At 38.5% G+C, this 27,424-nt stretch overlaps 1 protein-coding gene across 1 annotated transcript in view; it reads right to left on the minus strand.

Annotated features, from left to right (window-relative positions):
• LOC135201144 (small glutamine-rich tetratricopeptide repeat-containing protein alpha-like) overlaps positions 1-27,424 on the minus strand; it is a 132,822-nt gene that overhangs the window by 25,786 nt on the left and 79,612 nt on the right. The window contains exon 6 of the mRNA XM_064230023.1: positions 16,659-16,801. Within this exon, the coding sequence (XP_064086093.1) occupies positions 16,659-16,801 (143 nt within the window). The remainder of the gene's footprint in view (positions 1-16,658; positions 16,802-27,424) is intronic.

Below are 27,424 nucleotides of genomic sequence, written 5' to 3' on the forward strand. Positions count from 1 at the left end.
AAGGCGACGGCCGCCTGTGCAACATCTTGCGCCTTTGTCACGGTCATTGACACTTCCAGAAACTCGTTTGCGTCTAGAAGAATGCTCTATCTCGGAAGGCAAAATGTCTGGCGCCTCGCGCCTGGATGAAGGTTCGCGTCCGTAAGGAGACTCGCGTCTGGCTGGCGCTTTGCGTCTGGAAAGCGGCTCGCGCCTGGATAGAGCCTCGCGCCTGGCTGGCGCTTCGCGGCTGGAAAGCGGCTCGCGCCTGGCTGGTGGCTCGTCTGGCTGTAGGCTGGCGACTCGCGCCTCGCTGGCGCCTCGCGCCTGGGAAGAGCCTCGTGCCTGGGCGAAGCGGAATCGGACGAAGAGAAGAACTCTCTCTGGATGCCTTTGCAACGGCGATCCCTGGCAGTCTGGGAAGACACAGATCCTGCCGAAGGGACGCCTATCGGTGGGGATCCTCCACCACCTCCGTAAGGCTTTCGACATTCCTCCTCCTCTGGACCTGGGAGTTTGGAAGAGGTCTAGGCCTGGGAACGTCGCAGAGCCGACCAGACGCCCCCTCCACTACACTGGGAACACTGCACAGAAATCTTTCACAGCACTCTTACCTTCCATTGCAAGCAACTGCAATTTCATCCTGCTAAACTCGGTATTCATGCCAGAAAAATCAGTAAGTGTTAAATAACTACACAACTAAACTTCAGTAATGAAGGTTATCTAAGGAATTAAATCATATCAAAAGTTTCGTAATAATGACTTGTCATTCAGTAAAATTATACAGTACGTAAAAATGACTGATACAAAAGAGCTGTAGTTTCTATGAAAAACAAAATTCAAAATTACTGCAGTCTACAGTGTGAGGATCTACCGAACCGCTCGTTCGGTAGTCTAGCGTTATACCAACAATCACATAAACTAACGACAGTACGTACTAGGGACTGACGCAAAATAGAAAATACAAAAGTTAATAAAGCGTATGCCAAGCCAACAATCCAATACGTCACCAAAAGACGACCAAAAGATCCACGGCAAGCGAAAAACAAAATCCAAATCAGGAGGAACCAACAACAGGTGCCAGAACCGGCAACAGAGAAAATCTGATTAGAAAACGGGAATGGTTCCTAGTCCTGCCACCCAGCGGCGGGACGGTAGATCACCTGACCTACCTGTAGCATGTGCCGCGAAATTTGAATTTCTGTCGGGACGACGGAGTCTAAAGCTAAGTATATATCTGACAGGGAAGTTGAATGTACAAAATATAATTTCCATAGAAGTAACTCACAAAGTAATTAAATAGCTGAATGCCACATTGAATGGAAGTGGGACACATGGACATTATGACTTTGAAATAGAATAATCTCCCAGAATTGAATGCAATGCTTGTTGTTTCCTTATCTGGCAAGAGAGATACTGCAGATGTATACTACTTCTGCTTGGTTCTCATCTTGACCTGTAATGGTATGGCAATATAGCAATGGGTCGCCTCTACCTAGGAAGTTACTTTGTAACAAGGGATAATGTCTGATTACTAGCAAAGTTTACAAAAGGTGCCCTTGCCCTGGGTGCAGTACCAAGATAAAAACCAGACAACGCTGTCGCCTACTCTGGAAATACTCAATAAAGACCATACCCTATCTACTAAGGCTGGTGGATACTTCAAGTACTTTGTACCCCAGGTTCCCCAAAAACTTGAAAACCGTACGTCAAGGCAAAAAGATAGTAGGAGAAAAAGTGTGCTTCCTATAATTCTTCACCTAATACAGGTAGTCACTGGTTTCCGACAGTTGTGGCTTACAACACTTTTCAATTATAATCCTCAGAAATTATTTCCAGGTTTATGACACATGTTCCAGGGTTACAACACTTACGACGCCTACCCGATGGAAGAAGTACAACGCCAAAAAAGATTTTTGATGATTTTCAGCTTGTGACACATCTTAAGAACATTTTTCGCCAAAAAGCCAAGGGTGAAGGAACAAACTGCATCCCCCTGAGAGAAGCCCACTTTCTTGTCAATGGTTTGAATTTCGCTGCTGCGTTTAGCCATGGCTAACGTAAAGAGGAAGAGTCTTACGAGTCAAATTCCTAAGGGAAGAAGTCCTGAAAGGTTCAAATGATGGGCCTGACAGCCATTTAAGGGCCATATCCAGATTCCAGAACACTGAAGAATTGTCCTTTTTAGATTTTGTTGTCTCAAAAGACTTCAACAGGTGCTTGATATTGGGGTTTGAAGCAAGACTGAGCTAAGTATAGCCCTATAAGCCTTTAATGCTCAAAGGAGACAAGTTCCTTCTATTCCTTAGGAAAATGAGGAAGTCTGCAATCTGATTTACAGTAGCGTAGAAAACAAGATATTGTGACTGAAGGACCACTGTCGGAAGACTGACCATTAGCCTGAAAGATGTAGCAAGAAGATCATCTGCACTGAGCAATAGCTTCTGCAGTCCCTCTTGGAAAAATCTTGGCTCTGACCAGCTTATAGACAGTCTGAATCCTGTCACAGCAAGAGTGGACAACCCTTAGTGGTGTCTTCTGAAATGGGATTGTCTGAGAAGAGATGGTTTTTGAGGAAGCATTATTGGGAAGTCCACCAGCAGATGAAGAAGTTCCGGAAACCATTCTCTCAAAGGCCAAAAGGCTGTACATCTGGAACTTGTTCAGGACCTCCCTAATCATGCAGAAGGGAAGAAAGGCATACAGATGGAGGTTTGACCAATATTACAGCTGGTGTCTGTGGCCAATACCAGAGGGTCTGGGGCTGGTGAATAATACAAAGGAAGACGACAGTTCCTGGATGTGGTGAACAAGTCTACCATTGGTTTGCCCCATAACTTCCACTGCTCTAGGCAAACTATGGGTCTAGGGTTCATTCTGTGGAAAGGACTTGCCTTTGATGGCTCAGCTTGTCCACCATCACATTTAAGTCTTCTTTGGATTAACCGAGTGACCAATCACTTGATTTTGAGCAGCCCAACGAACATAGAGAGAAGGAGTGAGTCTTGCCTTGCTTCTAAATGTAGGATAAAGCCATGGTGTTGTCTGCATGAACCACCACAGTTTTGTTGTGTGTGTAAGTCCTGTAAGATAGAAGATTTCTTGTGAAGGGATCAACTGGGACTTCTGAAGGTTTAAATGAAGGCTCAGCTCCTGGATCAGAAGAATAGTCTTGTGCATGTCCTTCATGCACTAGTCCTTCGGCGGGGATCAAAGAAGCCAGTCATCTAAGTAGAGACTCACATTGATTCTTGCTATGAAACCATTTCAAAAGAGGAGCGAGAACTCGCTAGAACACCTGAGGGGCCGTCGAAAGGACAAAGCAAAGGGCCCAAAACTGTTATACTTTCCCTTAAAAGACAAACCTTAGGTATCATATGGACACTGGATGAATTGGGATATGAAAATATGCATTCTACATACCTAGTGTTACTATCCAATTGCCTTGTTGAATGGAAGCAAGAACCAACTGATTTGTCTCTATCTTGAATTTTGTCTTCAAGACGAAACGAATGAGAACGCTCACATCGAGGACTGGCCTCCAACCGCCCAATGTTTTGGAAACCATGAAGAGATGATTGTAAAATCCCTCCGTGTTGGTGGCCTGAACCTCCTCTACAGCTCTTTTCTGAATGTGGCAGAAGACTTCCTCCAGAATGGCTGCATGCTTCTTGGAGCCTGCTGGGTGGGCTGTCAATTCTATGGGAGAGGTGACCAAAGGTGGCTTTGCCAGAAAGGGAATGATGTAGCATTCCTTTAGAACCTTGACAATCCACAATTCCAAAAAGCCAATGGTCTGGCTCCTACTGGTACAGGGAGGAATACTATTTCACTTCTGGGCTTGTTTGGCAGAGGTTTTTCTATGGTTCCTGAGTGCAAAATAGGACTATGGGCAGGACCTATAAGACATTCTGGTCCTTCCTCCATTAAAGGGATGTTGCTGGACTAGGGAAAAGTTCTTGCTTGAAGTGTGGATTCCTTGGGGCGTCTTGACGACTGAGTAAGCAAGTCTTGTGTCGTCTTTTTCTGAAGATCTGTGGCGATCTCTATCACTGTATCTTGGTGATTCTTGTCCAGTGGAGAGAACATCAAAACTGACTTTTGGAAAGGTGTAACTTCTTTGGAAGCCAAAAAGCACCAAAGCTTTCATTTCTTGAGAACCCCTAGGGTAATGAGGGTAGAAAGTTCATGCAAGCCATCTCTTACGGCTTTGTCTGAAAAAGGAAAAAACACCCTGCTAGTCTGAAGCAGAATCCCTGTCCAGGCCCTGATGATCCTCAATCTTATTGCCCAAAGTGCCCACTAACCAACCAAGGGAACCTCAAAAAGTTTGAAGATGTCCTTGATTAAGTGGTCAAATTCTGTGGAGGAGAACATAATCTTGGTTGAAGCAAAAGCCAAGCAACGAGATAGACTCCCAACAAAGGAGCTTCCCCAGTTGCATAATACTGGTATACCTCCTGTTGATCAATTTAGGTGGAGGAAAGGCAAAGGATGCTTTCCCCTTGCCTCTCTTGGTGGATAGCCAGGTTCTTTATTTCTTTAAATGCTTTCATAGAGGAAAGAAAAAGAACGAACTTGGGGAGACGAGCAGTGTCACCAACTGATTCCTCATTAAGAATGTCGAGGCTGGTGAAGACGGAGCAGCTGGGATGACAGAGGGAAAGTTTACAGTCACATGCCTTAATATCACAGTAAATGCCAAAGGAACCGCAAGTTCTTGTTTGATCTCTTCATCTGAAGAGATCAGAGACAGGATGTCATTCTGGAAAGGCATAGGAATGGTAGCTTTCAAAGCTCCATAATTTGCTCAAACTGACGTTTAATTGGAGCCTGTGCAGGTTCACCAGGGTCTGCACATTATCAGTATTATTATTATTATTATAAAAATAGTTTAACCAGACCACTGAACTGACCCTCAGCTCTCGTACGGCTGGCCCGAAGGATTAGATAAAATGCCAGGTCTAGGCCAAAGGCCAGGAACTGGGACAAAATAGGTCATGAAGTATTATAATAATAATAATAATAAAAATAAAAAATAAAAATGCACAGGGGCATAGACTTTCATACTAAAACTCAAACAGGCAATAAATATATTTACTCACGTTTCCATATATAATTACTAAAAGGGTGTATTAAAATGAATAATAGGTCAATAAAATCTCAAAAATTTTATCTAAAATTCATTAATTGCTCTGAGGTTTTTGTATCGTTATTATATTTTATTAACCCTTAAACGCCGAAGCGGTATTTTGAAAATCGTCTCCCGTATGCCAGCGGCGTTCGCGAGTGAGCGCCGAAGCGGAAAAAATGTTTTTTTTTTTTTTTTTTTTTTTTTTTTAAATCACAGCACGCTTAGTTTTCGAGATTAAAAGTTCATTTTTGGCTCCTTTTTTTTTTCATTGCCTGAAGTTTAGTAGGCAACCATCAGAAATGAAAAAAATATCATTATCATATATAAATATTGGGATATATGACAGAGCGAAAAAAATTTCATATATAATTGTATACAAATCGCGCTGTGAGCAAAACGGTTAAAGCTAACGAGCTAGTTTTTTTACATTGTATTGTACACTAAATTGTGATAATTTTGGTATATAACACATTGTAAAACGATCAAGGCAACACGGAGAAAATATTATCACAAAATGATGCATGAATTCATAATGCTCGGACATAAAAAAAAGCTGTTTTCATAAATTCACCATAAATCGAAATATTGTGCTAGAGACTTCCAATTTGTTACAAAATGAAGGTAATTGATTGAATATTACTAGACTGTAAGTGTTGTAGCTTACAATTGCAGTTTTTGACCATTTCGGTCGAGTTAAAGTTGACCGAAGGACGAATTTTTTTTATTTATTATTATTTATATGAAAATATTTCAAAACTGATAAAAGCTACTACCATAGGTTGTTTTTAGTTGTATTTTACATGAAATTGCACACATTTTCATATATAAAACTTTATGTAACGGCTAATTTAAAATGGTGCAAACATTACAACAATCGGACGACAAAATTTCTGATTATTTCGGAAGTTACCACGAGGACGTAAGGAAAACGTTTATTTCATAAATTCACCATAAATCGAAATATTGTGCTAGAGACTTCCAATTTGTTGCAAAATAAAGGTAAATGATTGAATATTACTAGAATGTAATAGTTTTAGCTTACAATTGCGTTTTTTGACCATTTCGGTCGAGTCAAAGTTCACAGAAGGCTGAAATTTTGGCACTTATCGTTATTTATATGAAAATATTTCAAAACTGATAAAAGCTACAACCATGGGTTGTTTTTGGTTGTATTCTACATGAAATTGTGCACATTTTCATATATATAAAACTTTATGTAACGGCTAATTTAAAATGGTGCAAACATTACGAAAATCGGTTTTGAAAATATTTCAAAACTGATAAAAGCTACAACCATGGGTTGTTTTTGGTTGTATTCTACGTGAAATTGTGCACATTTACACATATAAAACTTTATGTAATGGCTAATTAAAAATGGTGCAAACATTACGACAATCGGACGAAAAAATTTATGATTTTTTCGGAAGAGTTACAGTGCAGATGTAAGGAAAGTTTTTTTCATAAATTCCCCATAAATCAAAAATTGTGCTAGAGACTTCCAATTTGTTGCAAAATGAAGGTAAATGATCGAATATTACTAGAATATAAGAGTTTTAGCTTACAATTGCGTTTTTCGACCATTTCGGTATAGTCAAAGTTGACCAAAGGTTGAAATTTTGGCACTTATCGTTATTTATATGAAAATATTTCAAAACTGATAAAAGCTACAACCATGAGTTGTTTTTTGTTGTATTCTACATAAAATTGCACACATTTTCATATATAATACTCCATGTAACCGCTAATATAAAATGGTGCAAAAATTATGTCAAAGTGACGAAATAATTTCTGAGATGTGTCGCTGATGCTTTTTAGTGCGAGAAGAAAGAAATTCACGCTTGCGCGCCTGGGTAACGATTGTAAACAAAACAACGCCTTGATCCGTGAGCTCCCAGCATTCCCAAGGCGGGTGATTCAAAAGTTTTTGCCTAGTAGGCCTATAACTATTTTTCCTCAAATTTTTTAAAAAACTTTCGTCAACGTACCATACGTCGGTTCGGCACCCAACAGGCAATTTTCGTCGACGTTTCATACGTCCAATCGGCGTTAAAGGGTTAATTAAATCAGATTTCTTTAGAAATGTCAAAATCTTTCACATTTTCATGTGAAAGATTCTGACAAAATTTCTTTTATTCTTTTATTTCCAAAAGTTGATAGCCTCTGCTGGTCATACCTTGGGCACTCACACAACACGTGTCCGACAGTTATCAACACCTTGCACTCTGGGCACTCCGGAGCAGGGTCACATGGGTTGCTCATCAAGTGCCCATGTGTCAGTCAAGTGTGGCCTATACGTAGAGGTGTCAGGATTACTTGTGTCTCTCTCTCTCTCTGATATATGGAGCTCCATTTCGTAACATCAGGTTTTATTTGTTTCAGTTTATTACTTTCAGATTCCTTGCTCCATATATTTTGCCATTTATTTACAATGATTGTTTTTAAATAAGCTATATAGTCACTAATAGGGATGTTTATACTTGTTCTCATCATGTGGACTGCTTCCTTGGCTGCTTTATCAGCTTCTTTGTTTCCTTTTGTCCCAACATGGACAGGGATCCAACATATTTCAATATTTTTTCCCTTATTATATAATTGATGGAGTAAAAACTTAATCTGTTGCACAATATTATTTCTGGGATTGTAACTTTTAATGGCTTCTATAGCGCTTCTAGAGTCGCTATAAATCACAAAATTATTAAAGGAGTGTTCTTTGATTATTTCTATGGCCGATGTTATTGCACAGAACTCTGCTGTAAATACAGAAGCATCATTGGGAAGAGAGAACTGGTATGTTTTGTCCTGGGACACTGCAGCATACCCCACTCCGTATTCTGATTTGGATCCATCCGTATATACTGCGTAATGGGGACCTTTTCGGCTTATGAGCTCTATTGTATGTTGTCTATGGTGTTCTGGAGTATATGAGTAATTTTTTGATAAATACTTTATACTTTAAGTTAGTGCAAATTTTTATCTTATTGATATTCCAAGGAGGCGGTAATTTTACTATTGATGGTAGTTGTGAATTTATATTGTGTGACTCAAACACTCTTCTAGCTCTTATTGGGAAAGGTGGTATATGATTACTAACCCTTTAACGCCGATTGGACGTATTAAACGTCGACGAAAATTGTCTGTCGGGTGCCGAACCGACGTATGGTACGTCGATATAAAAAGTTTTTTTTTTTAATTTGCCGAAAAATAGTAATAGGCCTACTAAGCGAAAACCTTTGAATCATGCGCCTTGAGGGATGCTGGGAGCTCACGGATCAAGGTGTTTTTTTGTTTACTATCGTTACCCAGGTGCGCAAGCGCGAATTTCTTTCTTCTCGCACTAAAAAGCATCAGCGACACATCTCAGAAATTATTTCGTCACTTTGACATAATTTTTGCACCATTTTATATTAGCGGTTACATGGAGTATTATATATGAAAATGTGCGCAATTTCATATAGAAAACAACAATAAACAACTCATGGTTGTAGCTTTTATCAGTTTTGAAATATTTTCACATAAATAACGATGTGCTAAAATTTCAACCTTCGGTCAACTTTGACTCTACCGAAATGGTCAAAAAACGCAATTGTATGCTAAAACTCTTATACTATTCTAGTAATATTCAATCATTTAACTTAATTTTGCAACAAATTGGAAGTCTCTAGCACAATATTTTGATTTATGAAAAAATTATATATATATATAAAAAAAAAAACATTTTCCTTACGTCCGCGCGGTAACTCTTCCGAAAAAAATCATAAATTTTTTCATCCGATTGTCGTACTGTTTGCTCGATTTTAAATTAGCCATTACATAAAGTTTTATATATGAAAATGTGTGCAATTTCATGTAGAATACAACAAAAAACAACCCAAGGTTGTAGCTTTTATCAGTTTTGAAATATTTTCATATAAATAATAATAAATAGAAAAAATTCGTCCTTCGGTCAACTTTAACTCGACCGAAATGGTCAAAAACTGCAATTGTAAGCTACAACACTTACAGTCTAGTAATATTCAACCATTTACCTTTATTTTTCAACAAATTGGAAGTCTCTAGCACAATATTTCGAGAATTTATGAAAACTGCTTTTTTTTACGTCTGGGCTTTAGGAATTCATGGATTATTTTGTGATAATATTTTCTCTGTGTTGCCTTGATAGTTTTACAATGTTTTTATATACCAAAATGATTGCAATTTAGTGTACAATACAACAAAATAAATTAACTCTTTAGCTTTAACCGTTTTGCTCAAAGCGTGATTTGTATACAATTATATACAAATTTTTATTTTTGCGCTGTCATATATCCCAATATTTATATATGATAATGATATTTTTTTCATTTCTGATGGTTGCATACTAAACTTCAAGCAATGACAAAAAAAGGAGCCAAAAATGAACTCTTAATCTTGAAAACTAAGAGTGCTGTGATTTAAAAAAAAAAAAAATTTTCCGCTTCAGCGCTCACTTGCGAATGCCACCGGCATAAGAGAGACGATTATTAGAATACCGCTTCGGCGTTTAAGGGTTAATAAATGTATCACACAATTAAAATAGTTTTTTGTTGGGGAATTTCTGCTCTGAATCTTTAGGGCACTCTTCATTGTCACTAACTCTATGAAGAGAGAGGTAGTTCACCACACTCAACCTGTAAAGAAGAGGTTGGTGATGATCTAAAGGCTCCTGAGCATATTCTACGGCCTTCATTGTGAACTGAGTCTAATAATTTCAGTGTTGTGTCTGAAGCAGAGCCATATATTTCACTGCCATAATCAATGTTGCTTTATATAGCAATGTAAGGGTTTGTCTATCTGCTCCCCATGTAGTACTTGATAATTTTCTAATTAGATTTAAAGCTTTTTTGCATTTTGATTTCACGTATGCTATGTGGGCTCTCCAGTTTAAATGAGTATCAAGTACTAATCCTAAGAATTTTGCAGTTTGGCCAATTGGTATATTATGACTTCTAACTTTCAAATCTATTTCTTCATTTTTCATCCACCTTTTATCTTTGTAAAAAGCTATTGCTTGGGTCTTATGTATGGCTAATTTATATCCTACAGATGATGTCCATTCATCTATTTTTATTATAGTTTTGTTAATAATGTGTTCTGCATGTTTAATGCAAGATGCTGAATAATAGATGGCAAAATCATCCATATAAAGGTTGCTTTTAATTCCAGTAGGTAAAGTTTTACTAATAACATTAATTGCTAGGATAAATAGTGTGCCACTAAGGACACTTCCCTGTGGAACACCATTTTCAAGTGGAAATGCTCTAGACAATGTATCATCAATTTTCACTTGAAAACTCCGCTTTGTCAGAAAGTTTTGGATGAACTTAGGTAAATGTCCATGGATGTTGTTGTTTTGTAAAGTTTTTAATATAGGATACCTCCATGTAGTATCATAAGCCTTTTCAATGTCGAAAAAGACAGCTACAGTTATTTGTTTCCATTCAAATCCTCTGTGCATATGGTCTTCTAGAAAAGAGAGAGAATCTCATGTAGACCTGTTACATTGCGACCTGAATTGAGTAGGAGTCAAAATTTTATTTTCTCGAATGTGCCATGTTAGTCGAGCATTCACCATCTTTTCAAGTAATTTGCATAAGCAACTTGTTAGAGATATTGGTCTGTAATTATTAACATTGCTTGGATCCTTTCCAGGTTTGGGGATAGGAATTATTATAGCTTCACGCCATTCATCAGGAAATAAATTCTGAAGCTATAAATGATTATAAAATTGCAATAAGTATGACTTTGCCAAAGGTGCTAAGTGGTATATCATCTCAAAACAAATATTATCACCTCCAGGAGCAGATTTATTGCTGTTCGAGAGAGCATATTCCAATTCTTCCATATCAATTTTTTTATTATAATATATATCTTCCCTAGTTTCAAAATTTATTGTTATTAATTCTATATTATTTTTCTTTGTGCGAAAGTGTTCATCCAAATTCTTATCACTACTTACATTTGCTAAGTTTTCTCCTATCATATTGCTTATTTCTTTTGGATTAAGTATTCTCTTCCCATCTTTTAATATTGCATGTCTAGGTGGTTTAACATGGGTACCATTTATTTTTCTGAATTTTTCCCATATATTTTGTATGGGAGTATTATTTGAGAGATCTGATACGTATTTCCTCCATGAAATTATTCTTCATTGAATTACTTCTTTTTTAAATTTTGCAGATATTTTGTTGTATACAGGTTTTAAAGTATCAATTTCTAGCAATAATATAGTAATTTTTTGCAAAGTTCCTTCTAATATTGGAAATTTTGTATTTATTTTAGTGAATTTTTTATTCAAATTATCTAATCGTCTCCCTATTGAGTGTTTTGTATTTATTAATTCTGTTAGCCTATTGGACCACCATGGAACTTTGTGTTTTGTTGGATGGGGTTTGGTCTTTGGTATTGATTTATATGCAGCGTTTTTAATGAACCCAACTACAAATTTATTAGTTTCATTGTGGTCTTTGAAATATTCAAATGTTGGGATATTTTTAGTGTGCTTTTTATATTGTTCCCAATCTGCTTTAAAAATGTTATGAGGATCATGTTTTACAGGACTATTATGCAATAAGGAAATTTATATTGGAAAATGATCACTGGTGTGCAAGTCATCAACTGTATTCCAATACAATCTGTCAACTATGCTTGTTGAACATAGAGTTAAGTCCACTGAAGATAATGTCCCATGTGTTCTTGAAAAATATGTGGATATTTCATCATCATTTATACAGCAAATGTCGTTTGAATAAAATAAATCTTCTATTTTACTCCCTGCTTCATTTGAGTTTGTGCAATTACAGTCCCATATTGGGCTATGAGCATTAAAATCACCTACTATTAAAGTAGGTTCCTTTGAATTGTTTAGTAAATCTTTAAGTTTATCATTGTCATAGTTTTTATTTGGTTGGTTGTATAAATTATAAATCACATAATTATCATTTTTATTTGTATTTTATTACTTGATATTTGCAAGTTAGTAAAGTTTACAAGTACTTTGTCATAACATACTTTGTTATGCACATATATAGCAGTACCTAGATTTCCTTCTTCCTCTCTAGATGCAGATACTAAGGCATATTTACCTATAGTTGGTATTGTTTTATTGACATGCTGCAAACATAATACCATTGGTTCACATTCCTTAAGTAATTGTTGTAATTCTCCCAAATGTAATCTGGTCTGGAGACCATTATTTACGTTCCATTGTATAATGTAATTGTTGAAAATATTATGTTAGTGTGCTATTTTCTTTTTGTGGATCATCAATTTGCATTTTTTTAAAAATTTTATTTACGACATTTATTTGTTTTTCTTTATAAGATATTAGATGTCCAATGCACAGACAGCCTTTTCCGTGAGTGTCAAAACTAGTAGTTTCTCTACTTCTGCATTTTATAAAATTTTTAATTGTGTTCATTATACTGTCTTTTGTTATATTTCTGTTTTTGTTGCACAATTCTATGAAACGTTTATTACATCCACATGTGTTTTTGTGTGGTGTTCTTTTTTCATTTGCTTTTGCTGCTCCTATTATTGGTGATGGAGTAATCTTCTCTCCCATCACGTAATTATTTTTGTCTATCGTTTGTTCCTGAGCTGTTTCTTTGATGTTCTGGGTTGTTGCTTCCATTGGTTTTATTACTATTTTAGGAGACAATGGGATATTCTTATTTCTTGGATTGTGCTCTTTCGTTGGGTAGTTAGTCTTTGCTTTAACAGACAATTCTCTAATGATTGTTGGCTTTTTGGTTTTGGGTGGAGTCCTCTCCAGGGGCCTCTTTTTATCTTTAGCTTCTAGTTCATTATAACTTTCTTCTAACATTTCAGTGATACATGTATCATCTTGAGATTCTATTTCTTTTAATATCTCAAAAGAATTTGAACAAATATTTGTGCATGTTTCTTGGTTTTTTGCTATATTGTTCTCTTTATACAAAGTAATTATTTTTCCTTCCCTTTTTTCTGTTAGGGTTTCAATATTCTTATCCATTTCCATTTTTGTCTCATTGTTTGAACTTATAGTAGAAAACGTTTGTTTCATAGCAGGATCATACATTCCTCTGACTTTTAATTCTAACTTGGCTTCCTTTATGGCCATTCCTGTTCTTTCTTGAAGTAATTTTAATTCTGTGTTGTATATATAATACATACACTCTTTAGATCTTGCATGGTGATTTTGCCCACAGTTCACACACCTTGGCTCACCGCACTTCCACTGTGTGGAATGTTTGTCAGATCCACAGTATGCACATACAGCTGTATTACAGCAGTTTTTCTTTGTATGTCCATATTTAGTAAAGTTTTGGTCCTGTAGTGGTTTTGAAACATACGGTCTAAGTTCTCTGCTTTGGCCCATAATTTTAATTTTTAAAGGTAATTCTTGGCTGTCAAATTTTATCTTTGCTATTCCGAGTGTTTTTCCATTACTTCTTCTACTGTTTATGTTGTAAATTTTGCAATCTTGGACATTATTATATCTCTTTTTAAGGGAATCTAGCAATATATTTTTTTCTAAAGGTTCTTCATCATCAGGGAGTACAATGGTACCCTGTACACTGTTCATGTTGTCATGTTTTTTTATGTGTACATTTATATTATCAATATTTTTTATTGTGAAGTAATTTTCTGATTGGCTTCAAGTTGTGGTTTCAATTAACCACATTTGGTCTTTTATTAGCCTGAATGACATTTCTGCAGTTGAATGTCAATTCAACAAAAAGTTTTCCAATTTCAATGCCGATATTCTGTTTTTGGTTTCCATAGTAAGGAATCTTGACCAACTTCCACTACCAAAGAGGGAGTCGAAATGGGTCAAGGTTGGGTCAACATATCTGTTTTTTCTTGGTGGTCTATATGGTAACCAAGTTTTGATACCATCCTGCTCTTCTCTAACTGGGGTGTCCGGGGATAGTCCGTTGCCATGCCAGAAGTCATAGTGGGGTTTGGTGTATTTTCCATAGAATAATAATATTATTTTTGTCCAGGATGAGGTCCCTCTCACCAGGGAGGCCCAACCGGGGGAGGAGCAATATTGTTACATAGTGGTAACTGCTCTGGGATCCTCACCTGGATATAGGCCATACCCACAGTGCCTTAAGGGCATGGCTTAACATAAAAATTTCCCCTCGCTCGACCACGTCGGGTACTCTAGTTTTACGGGTGGAGTGGCGTCCCGTCCGACTCCACCCTCTTTCAAGTTAAAAGAGCAGTCAATTTAGTAGTCCAAAACCATGCCATGTTTGTCAGCGAAACAGGAAGGGAAAAGAAAAATTTATAGGAGGAGGAGTAGAGGAGTTAAAGGTCCCAATGTTTAGTTGAATCCACAGGAGAGAAAGTAGGCATAAAACAGCGTAGTCTATCTGCAGTGGATCCCTAAGCCCCCCACCTCGTCAAGGAGTTAGGATCAGGGGGAGGGTCTGCAGATGAAGGTAAAGGTCTAACTGGAGAAGCAGGGTAAGTAGTCTCTGCAATGATGAGGCTGATGGGTATCCAAGACTCTTGGAAAGTCTGAAAGCTGGCCACTTGAAAGCTGAGTGTGGGTGCCTGTGGACAAAAGTTCAGCAGACAGGCGAGATGTTCTTAGGACGGTCCAATGAGGACAGGCATGAACGCTCGTGGACCAAAGTTGGATGGATAGGCAAGACGTCCTCTGGGTGGTCAGATGTGGGTTGTTGTGGACTCTTGTGGACAGGGGAGATGAACTCTGGATCTTCCAAAGTGAACAGAGGAGGGCACTGCCGGACCGAAGTGGATATGAGGTCTGTTGCATGACTGCATGAGAACCTGGGACTGTGAAAAGACTGCCTATACTTCTTGGCAAGCACAAGGCTTCCCACTCGACCCTGACTCTTGAGTGTGCTTTGCCGCAGAGCACTTGAGAGGACGGGAAGAGTCCAAGTAATGTGAATGATGCTCTGTCTGTACTGCCATTGTCGGAAGAACTTGAAGACAAGTCATGCACACTCCTCGACGAGTCTTTCCAATGGCTGTCTACCAACACCTGGAACTGTACAACAAGTGTGGTTCATGGGACAACTGCCCATGGGCAAACCCCTTGGCTCCCTTGAACTTTAAGTATGTCTTCTCCCTGGTGTGGGGGAGCAGGACAGTGACCTCAGTCTAGGAGTGCTGACGGGACGAGTAGCCACCTCCTCCACTTGCACTGCACTATTAGTGTAGACAGATTTTGTAAATGCCTTTGAACATAATTCCCCAATTCAGCCACAGCCCCAACAACTAAATTAATTTTCTTATCAAATCTAGCTTTGAGACTGGCAATGGTATTAGGAACAGAAACAAGGGAGCCAGGCATAGGAGTAGAAGGTTGTTCATTAGGAGGACCAGAATTAGGAGAGAAAGTAGGAATATGAGAAGGCAGAATAATAGGGTTCATTTCTAAGCTAGGCCTAGCTGTAGTCTCTAAACTAAGAGAGATTTTCTTAGCTCTATGAGCCACCTTCCTCTTTCTATCTTTCTCTAACCTGACCAAATGAGATTTAAAGACTTTCATTGGTCACTATCCCACATAGCACATTTAATACAGGTTTTATCTACAATGCAAACTTGACCCCTACAACTCATACATACTGTATGAGAATCAAAACAGGCTTCAAGTAGCCTAGCCTTACAGCCTATCCCACTGCAAGAACAAACACTTGAAACACTAGAATCAGACAATTACAAAAAAAGCTGGACCAAATTCTAATGAAAGACTAACTATAGTTTGCACTAAGCAAAACAGTGTACTTCACCAAAAGAAGGGAATAACAACTGCAAATCCAAACCAAAGTTGCTGCAAATGGTGGCAATGGTTACATCACGGCCGACAAAAATGACCTGTTGAACCGCTGCTGTGTTGTTCCAATAGAGGGCAGGGCTGTCACCTAGGTAAACAATTAAGAAGTGCTCCTGCAAAATTAAACAAAGTTGCCAAGCAAGGAAATACTTAGCTATGTAATTACTTGGTAACCAGTGCTTTTGGACATAAGCAGCATCCACAGTTTTTTTAGCATCAACCAAGAAGAAAGAGATGCACTAGATGTTTTCCATTCTACTGATAGAAAGAGCGATGGTAATCTGAACAGCAAATAAGTAAAGCTGTACTGACATGGGATCCTTCCCAGATGGAAAAATCAAGATAATAGTAAGCAAGAAGTGTCACTTTACCCTTGTTTATTGATCAACAATGTCTGTTTAATGATTCCTAGAATCTTCTGCTAACACTAAGTCATATTCTGTGCTTGATCTTCAGTGACTCCTGAACAAGAGAATAAGAAAAGGAGCAAATCTGATCCTAGTTCTGGACAGCAAAGGAGTTTACGAATGATAATGTACAAGTCCAATACAGAGGAGATACTCACCTGGGAAAATGATACACTCTTTAAAGAACTGGTGTCTCTTGGGTAACCAGCAGCACCACATTAGAGTGCAACTGGACGTTAAATTACCAGGATATGGCAGGAAGTGAAAACTAACTTTTAAAGCAGGGTAAGCAAACATAAAATACAAAATAGTAGATTATACTCACATACTCTGCATATTTGGATCTGACATAAGTTGGGTAGCCATATTCATAAGAGCAGGATTATTCAATAAACCCGTCAGATCTGGCCCACCTGGACCTGCTGCCCCACCAAACAAGCCACCAAGACCACCTGGAAAAAAAATAATCTTTTGGAATATTCTGATACATCATAACAAGGACCACCTGGAAAAAATATAATCTTTTGGAATATTCTGATACATCATAAAGAGAACCAGAGTAAGATTTTGAAAAGCACAGCAAAAAAGATAATGTATAACCAATTAAATCTTTTGTTAATACTGGTCTCCAACCTAATACCCTTACAAAAATTTGAGGGTTACTCTTTTATATATGGTTCACTGTGACACGGTGTCCCAAATTCTTGACTATAATGCAGAACACCTGCTATTTCATAAGGATTACAGTGGTTCTTTTTTCTAAACCTAACCTCCAATTAACTTGTTTCACCCACCTAACCGGATTAATTTCATTAAAATTTCTGTGTTTATTGAGAAACCTGAAAATTAGACATGATACAGACACTCCACAATTACCCCCAAAGTACTGCAAGTCTCATGATGTGCTTTTATTCAAATGCTGTTGACATTTTCATCATTCAGAACAACACTAGGTGGAACAAAATTTAGTTTCTATAGTAAAACTAATATTGTAATACTTACCTGAACACCTGAATTAGCACTGGTCACTGACCAGCCCAAACTATATCTCCACAGATTTACCCACTAAATGGGTAATTTTAACTGTCAGTGCTACCAATGCTGTAAGTAAAATCTAGTCAAATGAGTTACCTGTGTTACCATTGGCAATGCTACTGCAAATACTGGCCACCAGAGTCCTGTCTCATCAAATGACTCCTTCAACATCAACTTGAAGTGGGGAGGAAGGTGGGAATCATTCAGGTGTTCAGGTAAGTATTACAATATTACTGTATATGCCGGCTTATAAGACCCTGCACATAAGACTACCCCCAATTTCTCATGCAAAATTGTAGGTTTAAAGGTATGTTTGCCATACAAGACTACCCCCAATTTATTAAATTACATAACTCAATCAGCTGATGTAAGTTATTTGGTACATAAATAAAAACAATAATTATTGGAATTATTGCATTAAAAATGTGCTAAGTCAGTATCTTCAAGATTTTATAATGTTTGGAAAAATTAACCATTACTAAAAAATAATTTTGTATTCCCTTAGAAAAATATATGGTAAACAACACGACAAATGCTCAACGCCTGTTACATCACTATTGGTGAGTTATACCCGTTGGAAGTAGATCCCCATAAATGTATTAGTACTTTACAATTGTAAAGAATCCCGATGATATGGATTACTGGGAAACTATCGATATCACAAAACACTTTAGCTTGATTGTAAAGTACTACCAAGGAAATACTGGTCTTTAGTAAACAACAGTGTTTGTAAATCTAACATGACCGGGAACTACGAATTTTGGAGGCAAAGCATGTCTGAAACTGGCAAAAACACACACACACACACTTAATTTAATTTACTATGTTTATAAATAAAGTAGCTGAAATTTTGAAACCCAACTTTGATATTTTACAAAAGAAATGTATGAATTAAGTTCTATTCAGCAACTAAAGGCAGTGATGGTATCGGTAAATTTATTTCTTAAGAATGTAAAAAATACCAGAATGCAAATGGCAGATTGCTCTGCTCATATCATAATTCAATAATATGGTAATGATAAATGCAATTTGATTAGATACTGTAAAACAACAGTTTTATTATGGTCAATCTTCTCAGTGTGTGTGATAATGGCAAGTTTGTTGTAATTGTAATTTAATTGAAATGTAATCAATTACACATTTTAAAGGTAATTCTGAGTGTAAGTCTTCAATTAATTTGATATTAAATTTCAGTTGTATCATTATAATTTGATATGACTGGTAATTATATTTGTAACTGTAATTGACATAAAGCATCATGTAATTACTGACAGAAATTCGTCGGCTAAACGGACGGAGACGTCATACTACCGAATTCCATCACCTGAGGGAATATTCTTAGAAATCAATGAAATGTACAAATTCCTTTTGATTTCTGATTTATATGACACAAGATACCATAATTATCATAGTTAAAAGACCGCCTTCCCGTTCGACTACTTAAGATAAAAGCATGGTATAGGTGGGGAGGAGCTTAGTTACGTCAGTCATAGCTAGGCAATCAGGGCCAAGAAGCACTAAGGGAATAACGCTACCTTCCTCTACATACCTCAGCTGAGAATGAGTTAAATAAGGCGAGGTAACTCACATAAGCCATCAGCTGAATCCTGAACCAAAATATTGGATTATGTAGCTATCACCAAGCCTACACAGTTCAACAATGCTTTAGTTGGACTGAATCTGATTCTTTTTTTTGTTCAATTACATTTTGTACCAAATTATCATACGATCCGATTCTTGTTTCGTGTTCAATTACTCCAGTACTGAATCATCATAAGTCAGAATGCACTGAACCTCCAGAATTGGCAAATATTAGTAATTACTATACGTACTGATAAGTAGTATAGAGTATACTTTAGGCTCGGCTACTGTTGTTAATTTTATTCAATTTCTCTGTACTGAATTATCATAGGTCAATATGTATTGCCGAGAGATTTAACCGATATTAATAATTATCATAACACATATGAATAAAGCCAAATCGAGAACCTGATCACCAGGATTACCACTACCGCAAGACGAACCAAATTTATCCACAGAAGGATAAGACCTTCGAAGATGAAGGAGCACTATCCAACACTTCAGAACCAGTCAAACCAGAAACCACATCCAAACGACCAACCACGGACTTAGAACCTTCTGTTGCAAAGAATTCGAAGCAGGAAATAAAACCAAAGATGGCTCTAAAGATGAATCTTCACACTAGACACACTACAACAGAAACCGAACCCAAAGAAACCTGCACTTCACTTCCTGAACACTACATAGCCTATTACTGCAACTTGTCTGTATTTGACCTAAACTACATCAATCTCAGAACTTATACCTTAAGGGGGAAAACTACTGCTAACACTGCCTGCTCTGTGCCGGGGGCCCGGGAGATCCATGACCCCTGGCACCCATTAGGGCTGGTTCTGGAACAGGCAGGGGAGCTGAAAAAGAACGATTAGTATCACCTACGCTACTACTGCTATCTCTATTTCAATTAGCTTGGTCATGAAATTAACAAACAAGTTAGGCATTCCATCTCCCAATATTTCCTACTCTAACCCTTCTTTGGTTAACTATCACGATTTTGTGCTATCTTCTATTTGCTTTTAGAGACTAGAGATTCTGACACCTAAGGTAGTCCTCTAAGTAATCTAATGAACTAATCCCTACATTCTTCACACCTCTATCTGACATTGCATTGCACTTCCCTACAGCTAAAACAAAATGAATGTCTGTCATTTTGAGGGTACTTATCCTTCATTGCAGGTAGCACAGGAATGATGCACACCGATGTCTCAACCCTCAGCTGTGGGAGGCGAGGCTGATGAAGCAGAGATTGAGGTAAGGATTTTCTTGATAAGGCTTGACCATCTCCGTCCCAACGATAGCAGAGAAAATCCTAAGAGACGTCGTAAATGAAAGCCAAGGATATCAACCCCTATCAAGGCCACGGTAAACACTGTGAGGGTTGGGCTAAAGGAGACAGGACTCTGGTGGCCAGTATTTGCAGCAGCGTTGCCAATGGTAACACAGGTAACTCATTTGACTAGATTTTACCTGCAGCATTGGTAATGCTGACAGTTAAAAGTACCCACTTAGTGGGCAAATCTGTGGGGATATTGTTTGGGCTGGTCAGTGACCAGGGCTAATTCAGGTGTTCAGGGAGTGTATTGCAATGTTGAACATTACATTGCTGACCCAAGAAGGTTAGATGCTGAAAGTTTGAGTTTCAAGAAGATATGGAGTCAACAACCCTCAGAATATGTTCCCACATATTAAATGGATAAAAAAGTTTTCCAACATCTCTAAAACTCCCTTTAATATATTCATTTTCCATGTATTATGATATCCAAAAACATTTTCCCCATTTCTCTTTTACTTACTCAGGCTAATCTCAATGACAATTACAATCAATCATACACTTTGGTTGTTACTGGGTTACAAAAAGCAAACATATCCCTAAAAATTTACATAAATTTCTATGGGACTAGTAATCATGTAAACATATAAAGTCCACCAACTTTTCAAAAGGCACCAAAACTGTACATGAATACATATACCATTCTTTGTATACTATTTTATACACAGGCATCACTCATTCATTGACTTGAAAAAGCTAAACAATACACCAATCTGTCTAAAAAACAGATGATCATTAATAGCAGAGTACACGCTTCACCTTGATCCTAAGGTACCCATTAATTACGTACTTGCTTCACTGAATGGAATTCCCCAGAGTGCTCCTTTCACTTTAGGATTGCCAATATTCATCACTGTTCCTTAGTCTGAATTCTCTCAGTGATTCCTCCTTTACTCTGGCTATGAACCTTAGAATTCTATAATAATGGTGTAAAAAATCTGTATCAATAGTTGTCTAGTTGTCAGTGTCCAAGTCTGTTGCACAATATTTGTCAGTGCCCAAGTAGCACAAGCCTTAGGCACACAAGAACTCTAAAAGCATCCATACACACTATGGCTGCCAGAAGCACAAATAAAACCGACTGTGTAGGATGGCATTGTACACCCAATTATGGACAAAATCTGGCTTCCATTTAGTGTAATTCAAAATCTACAAATGCCAAATTTTTTCCTTCCAGCTCAGTTCAAGAGCCTGGTAGCCAAAGTGCTGTGGACATCAATACAAACAATAACTCTCGTTTATGTAAAAGCACTTGAAAACAAGTTACAGCATTTGATAAAGAACTTATGAGTAACTTATGAGTACAGAAACACCCATGCCTCTGGAAAATCAAATTAAATGAACCCCTTTATCTTTCTTTCTTATACATAAGTTTATAGTTGGTTTAAGTGGTCTCTCACTCTCTCTCATGGACATACACTCTCCTATAAAATTTGGCAGTCTATCTCCCTTTTTATATTCTGTGATGACTCTTCCTAACTAAGATTTGTATGGTCTTTTACCTCTATATAATTGGCATGCTTTCTTCTACACCAGCGTGTATAAAGTCCCTCTACTTCTGTGATTGCTTTACCTACTTGTTTAACCCTAAAGAGCGGGGCTAAAAAACATCATATGGAGCACCCCAGACCGGGCAAACTTTGAGGTCAGCAAATAAAAAAAAAAATCAATGGAAAGAGGAAGATATGCAAATGCACAAGGTGTAAGAAAAAATTCTCCCTACCTTCTATGAGTTGAAAAAGTGAATTTTATTTTAATTAGTAAAATTATAATTACAACTCACACAATATTATAGCATATAAGAACTAAAATCAGTAACAAATTCTGAGTATATTTGTTGAGTATATTCAGGTAAATTTACTGAGATTGAAGATGCAATAACATTTTTGGATTACAGTGGACCAACCTGTATTAGCATTCTCGACATTCACACTCATGTACTTGCGGAATTCTTTATAGACCACCTCTGCCCATTATTCACAGAAAATTAGCATATTTGCAGTATTTTTATATGAAAATTTTCCACAAATTACAGGCAGTCCCCGGGTTACGACGGTCTCGGCTTACGACGTTCCGAGGTTACGACGCTTTTCAATTATATTCATAAATTATTTACAGGGTTATGACGCATGACCCAGGGTTACGACGCATGTTCCAGGGTTACGACGCATGTTCCAGGGTTACGACGCCTACAAACGCTGATCTGGCAGATGAAATATGACACCAAAAATGAAAATAATCAATATTTAATGGTTTTTTTTAATGAAAGATGCAATAAGAATGAAGTTTACCTAGTTCTGAATGCACCTAAAGCATTAAAAGTAAGGTTTTCTTAGGATTTTTTACAATAATCCGGCTTACGACGATTTTCGGCTTCGTAACCCGGGGACTGCCTGTATTGTATTTTCATATCAATTTCTTGGTTAAATGCATTACTGAAATAAAATATTAAAAAAAAGCAAGGTATAAGCATTTTCTGGGTTCGACCTGTGTCGGCCAGTGAAATGTTCCTGTAGCACACATTTCTAGGTATAAATAGATGCTAAATATACCAGAGAAAAAAGCTAAATGGAATGCTGAAGTTACTACCTCCAGCTCGCTCACCCATAAAGGGTGTCGGTATAAGACTAGGGCGAGTGGAAACCACTACCACAGATATTCTGCCAATTAGAAGACTCCTCTCAAAACCCCTCTCTGGATAGGTGCCGTTACGTCTACCTTACATCTACCTTCCGCTCGCTACTACTACAACTTCTGCCCAGACGCTTCATTCCTGTATTAGCACATCTAGTGTACGCACACGCTTTTTTCGCTGTCCTCAGAAGAGTTTTTTGGCAAAGCATGTCTGCCCAAGAGCCCCAAGCTTCTTCATCTAAGTTGAGTATTCCATTTTTCGTTTTTGAATCTCGTGAGGGCACGATGCACCCCCCCCCTTTTTTTAGCCCTTTATTAAGTCCCTTTGTTCTCGCGAACCGGGGTGACGCTCCTTACATCCGCCATTTTGGGTACATCATTCGCAGCGTGCGTAATTTTCCCAGTTGTTATCTTGTGATGGATTTTGCCCACCGTTTAGCACTTCACCTTTTAGACTACTCTTTTTGCATGCCTTTTCATTATTCTTGCTCCTGTCGTTTTCTGGAGCATTAGTTTTATGAGTTTTATCCTTACGTCTTTAGACTTTTGTAGGGCCCAACTTGCTCCTGATGTACTCTGAGGCTTTTTTCTTTTACGATTATCTTTCGTTTTTAGCCTTTTGGGGCACCCTTTGTTATCCTCAGCCTCTCAGGAGCGTGTTGGTTCCCCTTCGTGCGTACGGTTTTATATTCATATGTTATGCGCGAGTAGTGTGTTTTGGCTTCTAGGCTAGCCTAGCAGTACACCAGTTTTTGAGAGAGGACGATTCCTCTCTCTCTCTCTCTCGCGGTACTCATGCATGTATACTTTTTAGTGTGTTTTTCGATTTTAGTCAGTAATGCACTTGATTATATGCACCTTTGTGATAAACTATTCAGATAATTATTTTACTTTTGTTGAGGTTGGAAGACCTTTGCGATATCCTTCCCTGGCCTACCCGACCAGACCTAGGCTAGGTTTTGGAAGGTAGGCCAGTCTTATACCCCTCCACCCTTACAGCCCCTCCCTTACCGCCTCGCGACCAGGCAGTTATGTTTGCTTGGAGGGTGGTCCACGACAGTCTCTCTCTCTCGTGTCATGTTTGTAGGGCCTAGACCTATCGTACCTGACCAGATCGGAAGTTTCGATTTTGGAGGGTTGAGTTAGGTTCTATCCATCCTCTTCATGACATCCTTTGGAGGCCATGCTAGCCTACCTGACCGGATCTGTACCGATCTTGGAGGGTTAGACTGGGTCCTTAGCTGGGTGTGTTCCCCCCCTCCCTCCTTTCGCAGTTCTTCCAGTAATTCCTCATCAATTATTTTATGATTTGTCTTGTTGTGTGTAGCCTGGGCCATTGCCCCCTTTAGGGTGTCAGTTGGCCTAGCGTCTTCTGCCCCTTTAGTGGTAGGCTAGTTACGGCTCCCGAGAGGTGGTTGGTCACTGATTGGTTGTTGTGGCCAGGCGATCACGACTCGTCCACTCTCCTCCAGACACTCCCCACCTACCCCTGCCCCGAACTCGTTCCGGCGCTGCCTAGCTAGCTCGCTGCTCAAGTAATCCTACCGATGAACGACAGCTAGAGTGTACAGCTTAATCCAGGGGATTAGTTGGAGGAGATTGGGTGATTAGTAGATTATGTAATCTCTATTGTTATGTCTCCGGGCCTGTGGGTCCTCTGGCCAGGTGGGGTCTACCACCACACCAACCAGTAGGCTATACGCCGGATTGTAAGTACCACTGCTCCGCTGCTCTGTTCTGTTCTCCTCTATTTTATCGCTGCCTCCCCACCCATGTGGGGGCAGAACTGGGCTTAGAGCTGCGTTTCTAATTACCTTAGAACTGCTTCTCTTCCCCGGTGCGATCAGACCCAGGCCTAGGTTTTACCTAATTTCCCTGTTCTGCTCGTATCAGCCCGACCCCGCCGGCTTTTACTATTGTGATAATGAGATTATGGATTCCGGAGTAGGCGAAGTCTTTTATAGATTATGTTAGAGAATGTTTTATTTAGCCTCTGTTGGTATATCTCCAGGCCCGTATTTGTTCCGACGAGTGTGGTCTACCACCACACACGCCAGAAAGTATACACCGGAGTTTCACGTACTGTTGTTCCCGCCACTCTGTTTTCCATCTTCTATGCTGTTGCTGCTCCCTACTCCGGTGGGGGCAGAACTGGACTCAGAGAATGCACCTACAACTGGTTAGGTTTCATTACTCTGCTTCGGTGCGATCAGACTCAGGCTTAGGCTTTACCTTGTTCCCCTGTTCTGCTCGTATCAGGTCCTCTCCGCTTGTTATAGCTTTGTCGATCCTATGTATGGATTCCAGAGCAGGTAGAGACATCCAAAGCTTTATAAATAACAAGTAAGTTGAAAATTATACGCGATTGTTTTACCATCAGTAGGACTGATGAAGGATACGGAACAGTATCAGTCTCTCCTAGTCATTTTTAACCTTGCACAAAAAAATATATTTTTAACACTAGTGTGGCTTTAATTGTCAAGATTATAGCCTCAATACAGGGGTTCCTTAGTTCATTATTATTATTATTATTTAATTAGTTTAACCAAACTGCTGAGTATGATGAGACATACAGCAGAGGTATCGTATACTGTGTGCAAATGGTAACATGATTGCAAGGAGGTTTGCCTTCTGTCACTGAGACTTGAAACTGCTGATTTTCAGCTTCTATTGCTACATTATCTATGGGTGCTCCCTGTGGACGAACTACACCCAAGAGTCTGAGACATATCACTGTACTAGTTTACAATGACTTTTGAGACGTCTCACAAACACTCCTCACTACCATTCCACAACACAGATGTTCACAGAAAACCACCTGGACAACTTAAAACTCATTGTAAGACGAATAATGTCCAGTCTGATCACCAGACTGTGAAACAGCAGCAATTCGCTCATACAAAGCATCCTAAGTAGTGGGTAAGATGGGAAAATGAGGTGTTTGTTCTCTAAATGACTTAATCTGTTTTTGCAAAGTGTCATCTGCAGAATTTGTCATTATTATTATATTGCTAAGATTGTTGTCATTACTGGTATTTTCCTTTTTTCATTATTACTGTGATTATTATCAGTAGTATAGTTTTGCAACATACAATTTTTTGTACTTAGCCTTCTGTAACCACCTATCGTGTTATATATCTAGATTGTGTATGTTATTGTCTATTCTTTGTATATTCCATGTATATGGCCTTGAGCTGAAATTGAGCCATCTTGGATCAGGAAAAGAATTCCAAACGAAGCGAGAACACAACACAAAGCAAAAATGTGTGCAATGCTAACGAGGCTATCGAAAGGAATGACGTCAAGAGACTCTCACTGTAGTAGTAGCGGGTAGTGGGGCTTTGGTGCGGCTCCTCTGTAGCGAGGGATTTTGACGGAGAAGGAAGCTAATTGGCAAGGGACCTCTGGTAGTGGTTTCCACTCGCCCTTTTACTATACCGACACCTTTAGTATAAGGTGAGCGAGCCAGTTATTCTGGCACTATTGTTTCTCTTTTTTCTCTGGTATGTATAGCAATATTTATACCTTAGAAATGAGGATCAAGGATGCATTTCACTGGGCGACACGGGTCACGGGTCCCATTGCCCAAAAGATTTTGGGATTTTGACGAAGGAAAAATCTATTTCTGGGCAAGGGCCCGTGTCGCCCAGTGAAATATCCTTTTAGTTTCATATTTCTAAGGTAAATATTGCTAACATTACCAGAGAAAAAAACCAAAATGGGATGTCAGAGCATTCTGACTCGCTCACCCTATAAAAAGAGGGTGTCGGTATGGTTTCTGGGGCAGTGAAACCACTACCATGGGCCTCTTGTCAATTAGATCCCTCCTTCACAAAATCCCCCTGGTAGAGAGAGCTGTTAAACAGCCAGCGTCAGCAACTACTACTACTAGCGCTCCCACGCCAACAGGAGCGCCTCTAGCGGCCATCCTTGAATGTTAGAGAACCAAGCTTGGGCTGAAGGGTGGGATCAATAAAAAAAGGGGGGGATTTCACTGGGCGACACGGGCCTTGCCCAGAAATAGATTTTTCCTTCGTCAAAATCCCTTTTCTGGCTCAGCCGTGTCGCTTCGTGAAATAGTACCAGAGAAATGGCCACAAGCTTGGTAAAGGCCAAATAGTACAAGGAAATAATAAAAAAATGAAATATAAAAGATGAATATAATCTTAAGTAAAATTACAAAGTAAGCGAATATACACTTAAATTAACTTAAAGTAATTAGATTAGTCTATGATTAAATAAAAAGATCATAAAAACTAGAATTATGCTAACTTATAATAACTTGAATTAGACAATGAAAAATATATACAATTGTGAGAATTCCCAGCATTAAAATAAGGAAAACATCACGATATAGCCTTTGGCAACTAAGGCTCGAAAAAGGGGGGTGAACCTGGTGGCAGGGTCACGGAAGGATGTTAATGAGACAGGTAGAAAGGAGATCTGGATCTACGACTAAACTACTTAGACAGTGTCAGGGGAAACTGTGTTTCCCGCTGCCACTGCTGGAA

The sequence above is a fragment of the Macrobrachium nipponense genome, chromosome 28 (assembly GCF_015104395.2).
Source record: "Macrobrachium nipponense isolate FS-2020 chromosome 28, ASM1510439v2, whole genome shotgun sequence".
Taxonomy (NCBI): Eukaryota; Metazoa; Arthropoda; class Malacostraca; order Decapoda; family Palaemonidae; genus Macrobrachium; species Macrobrachium nipponense.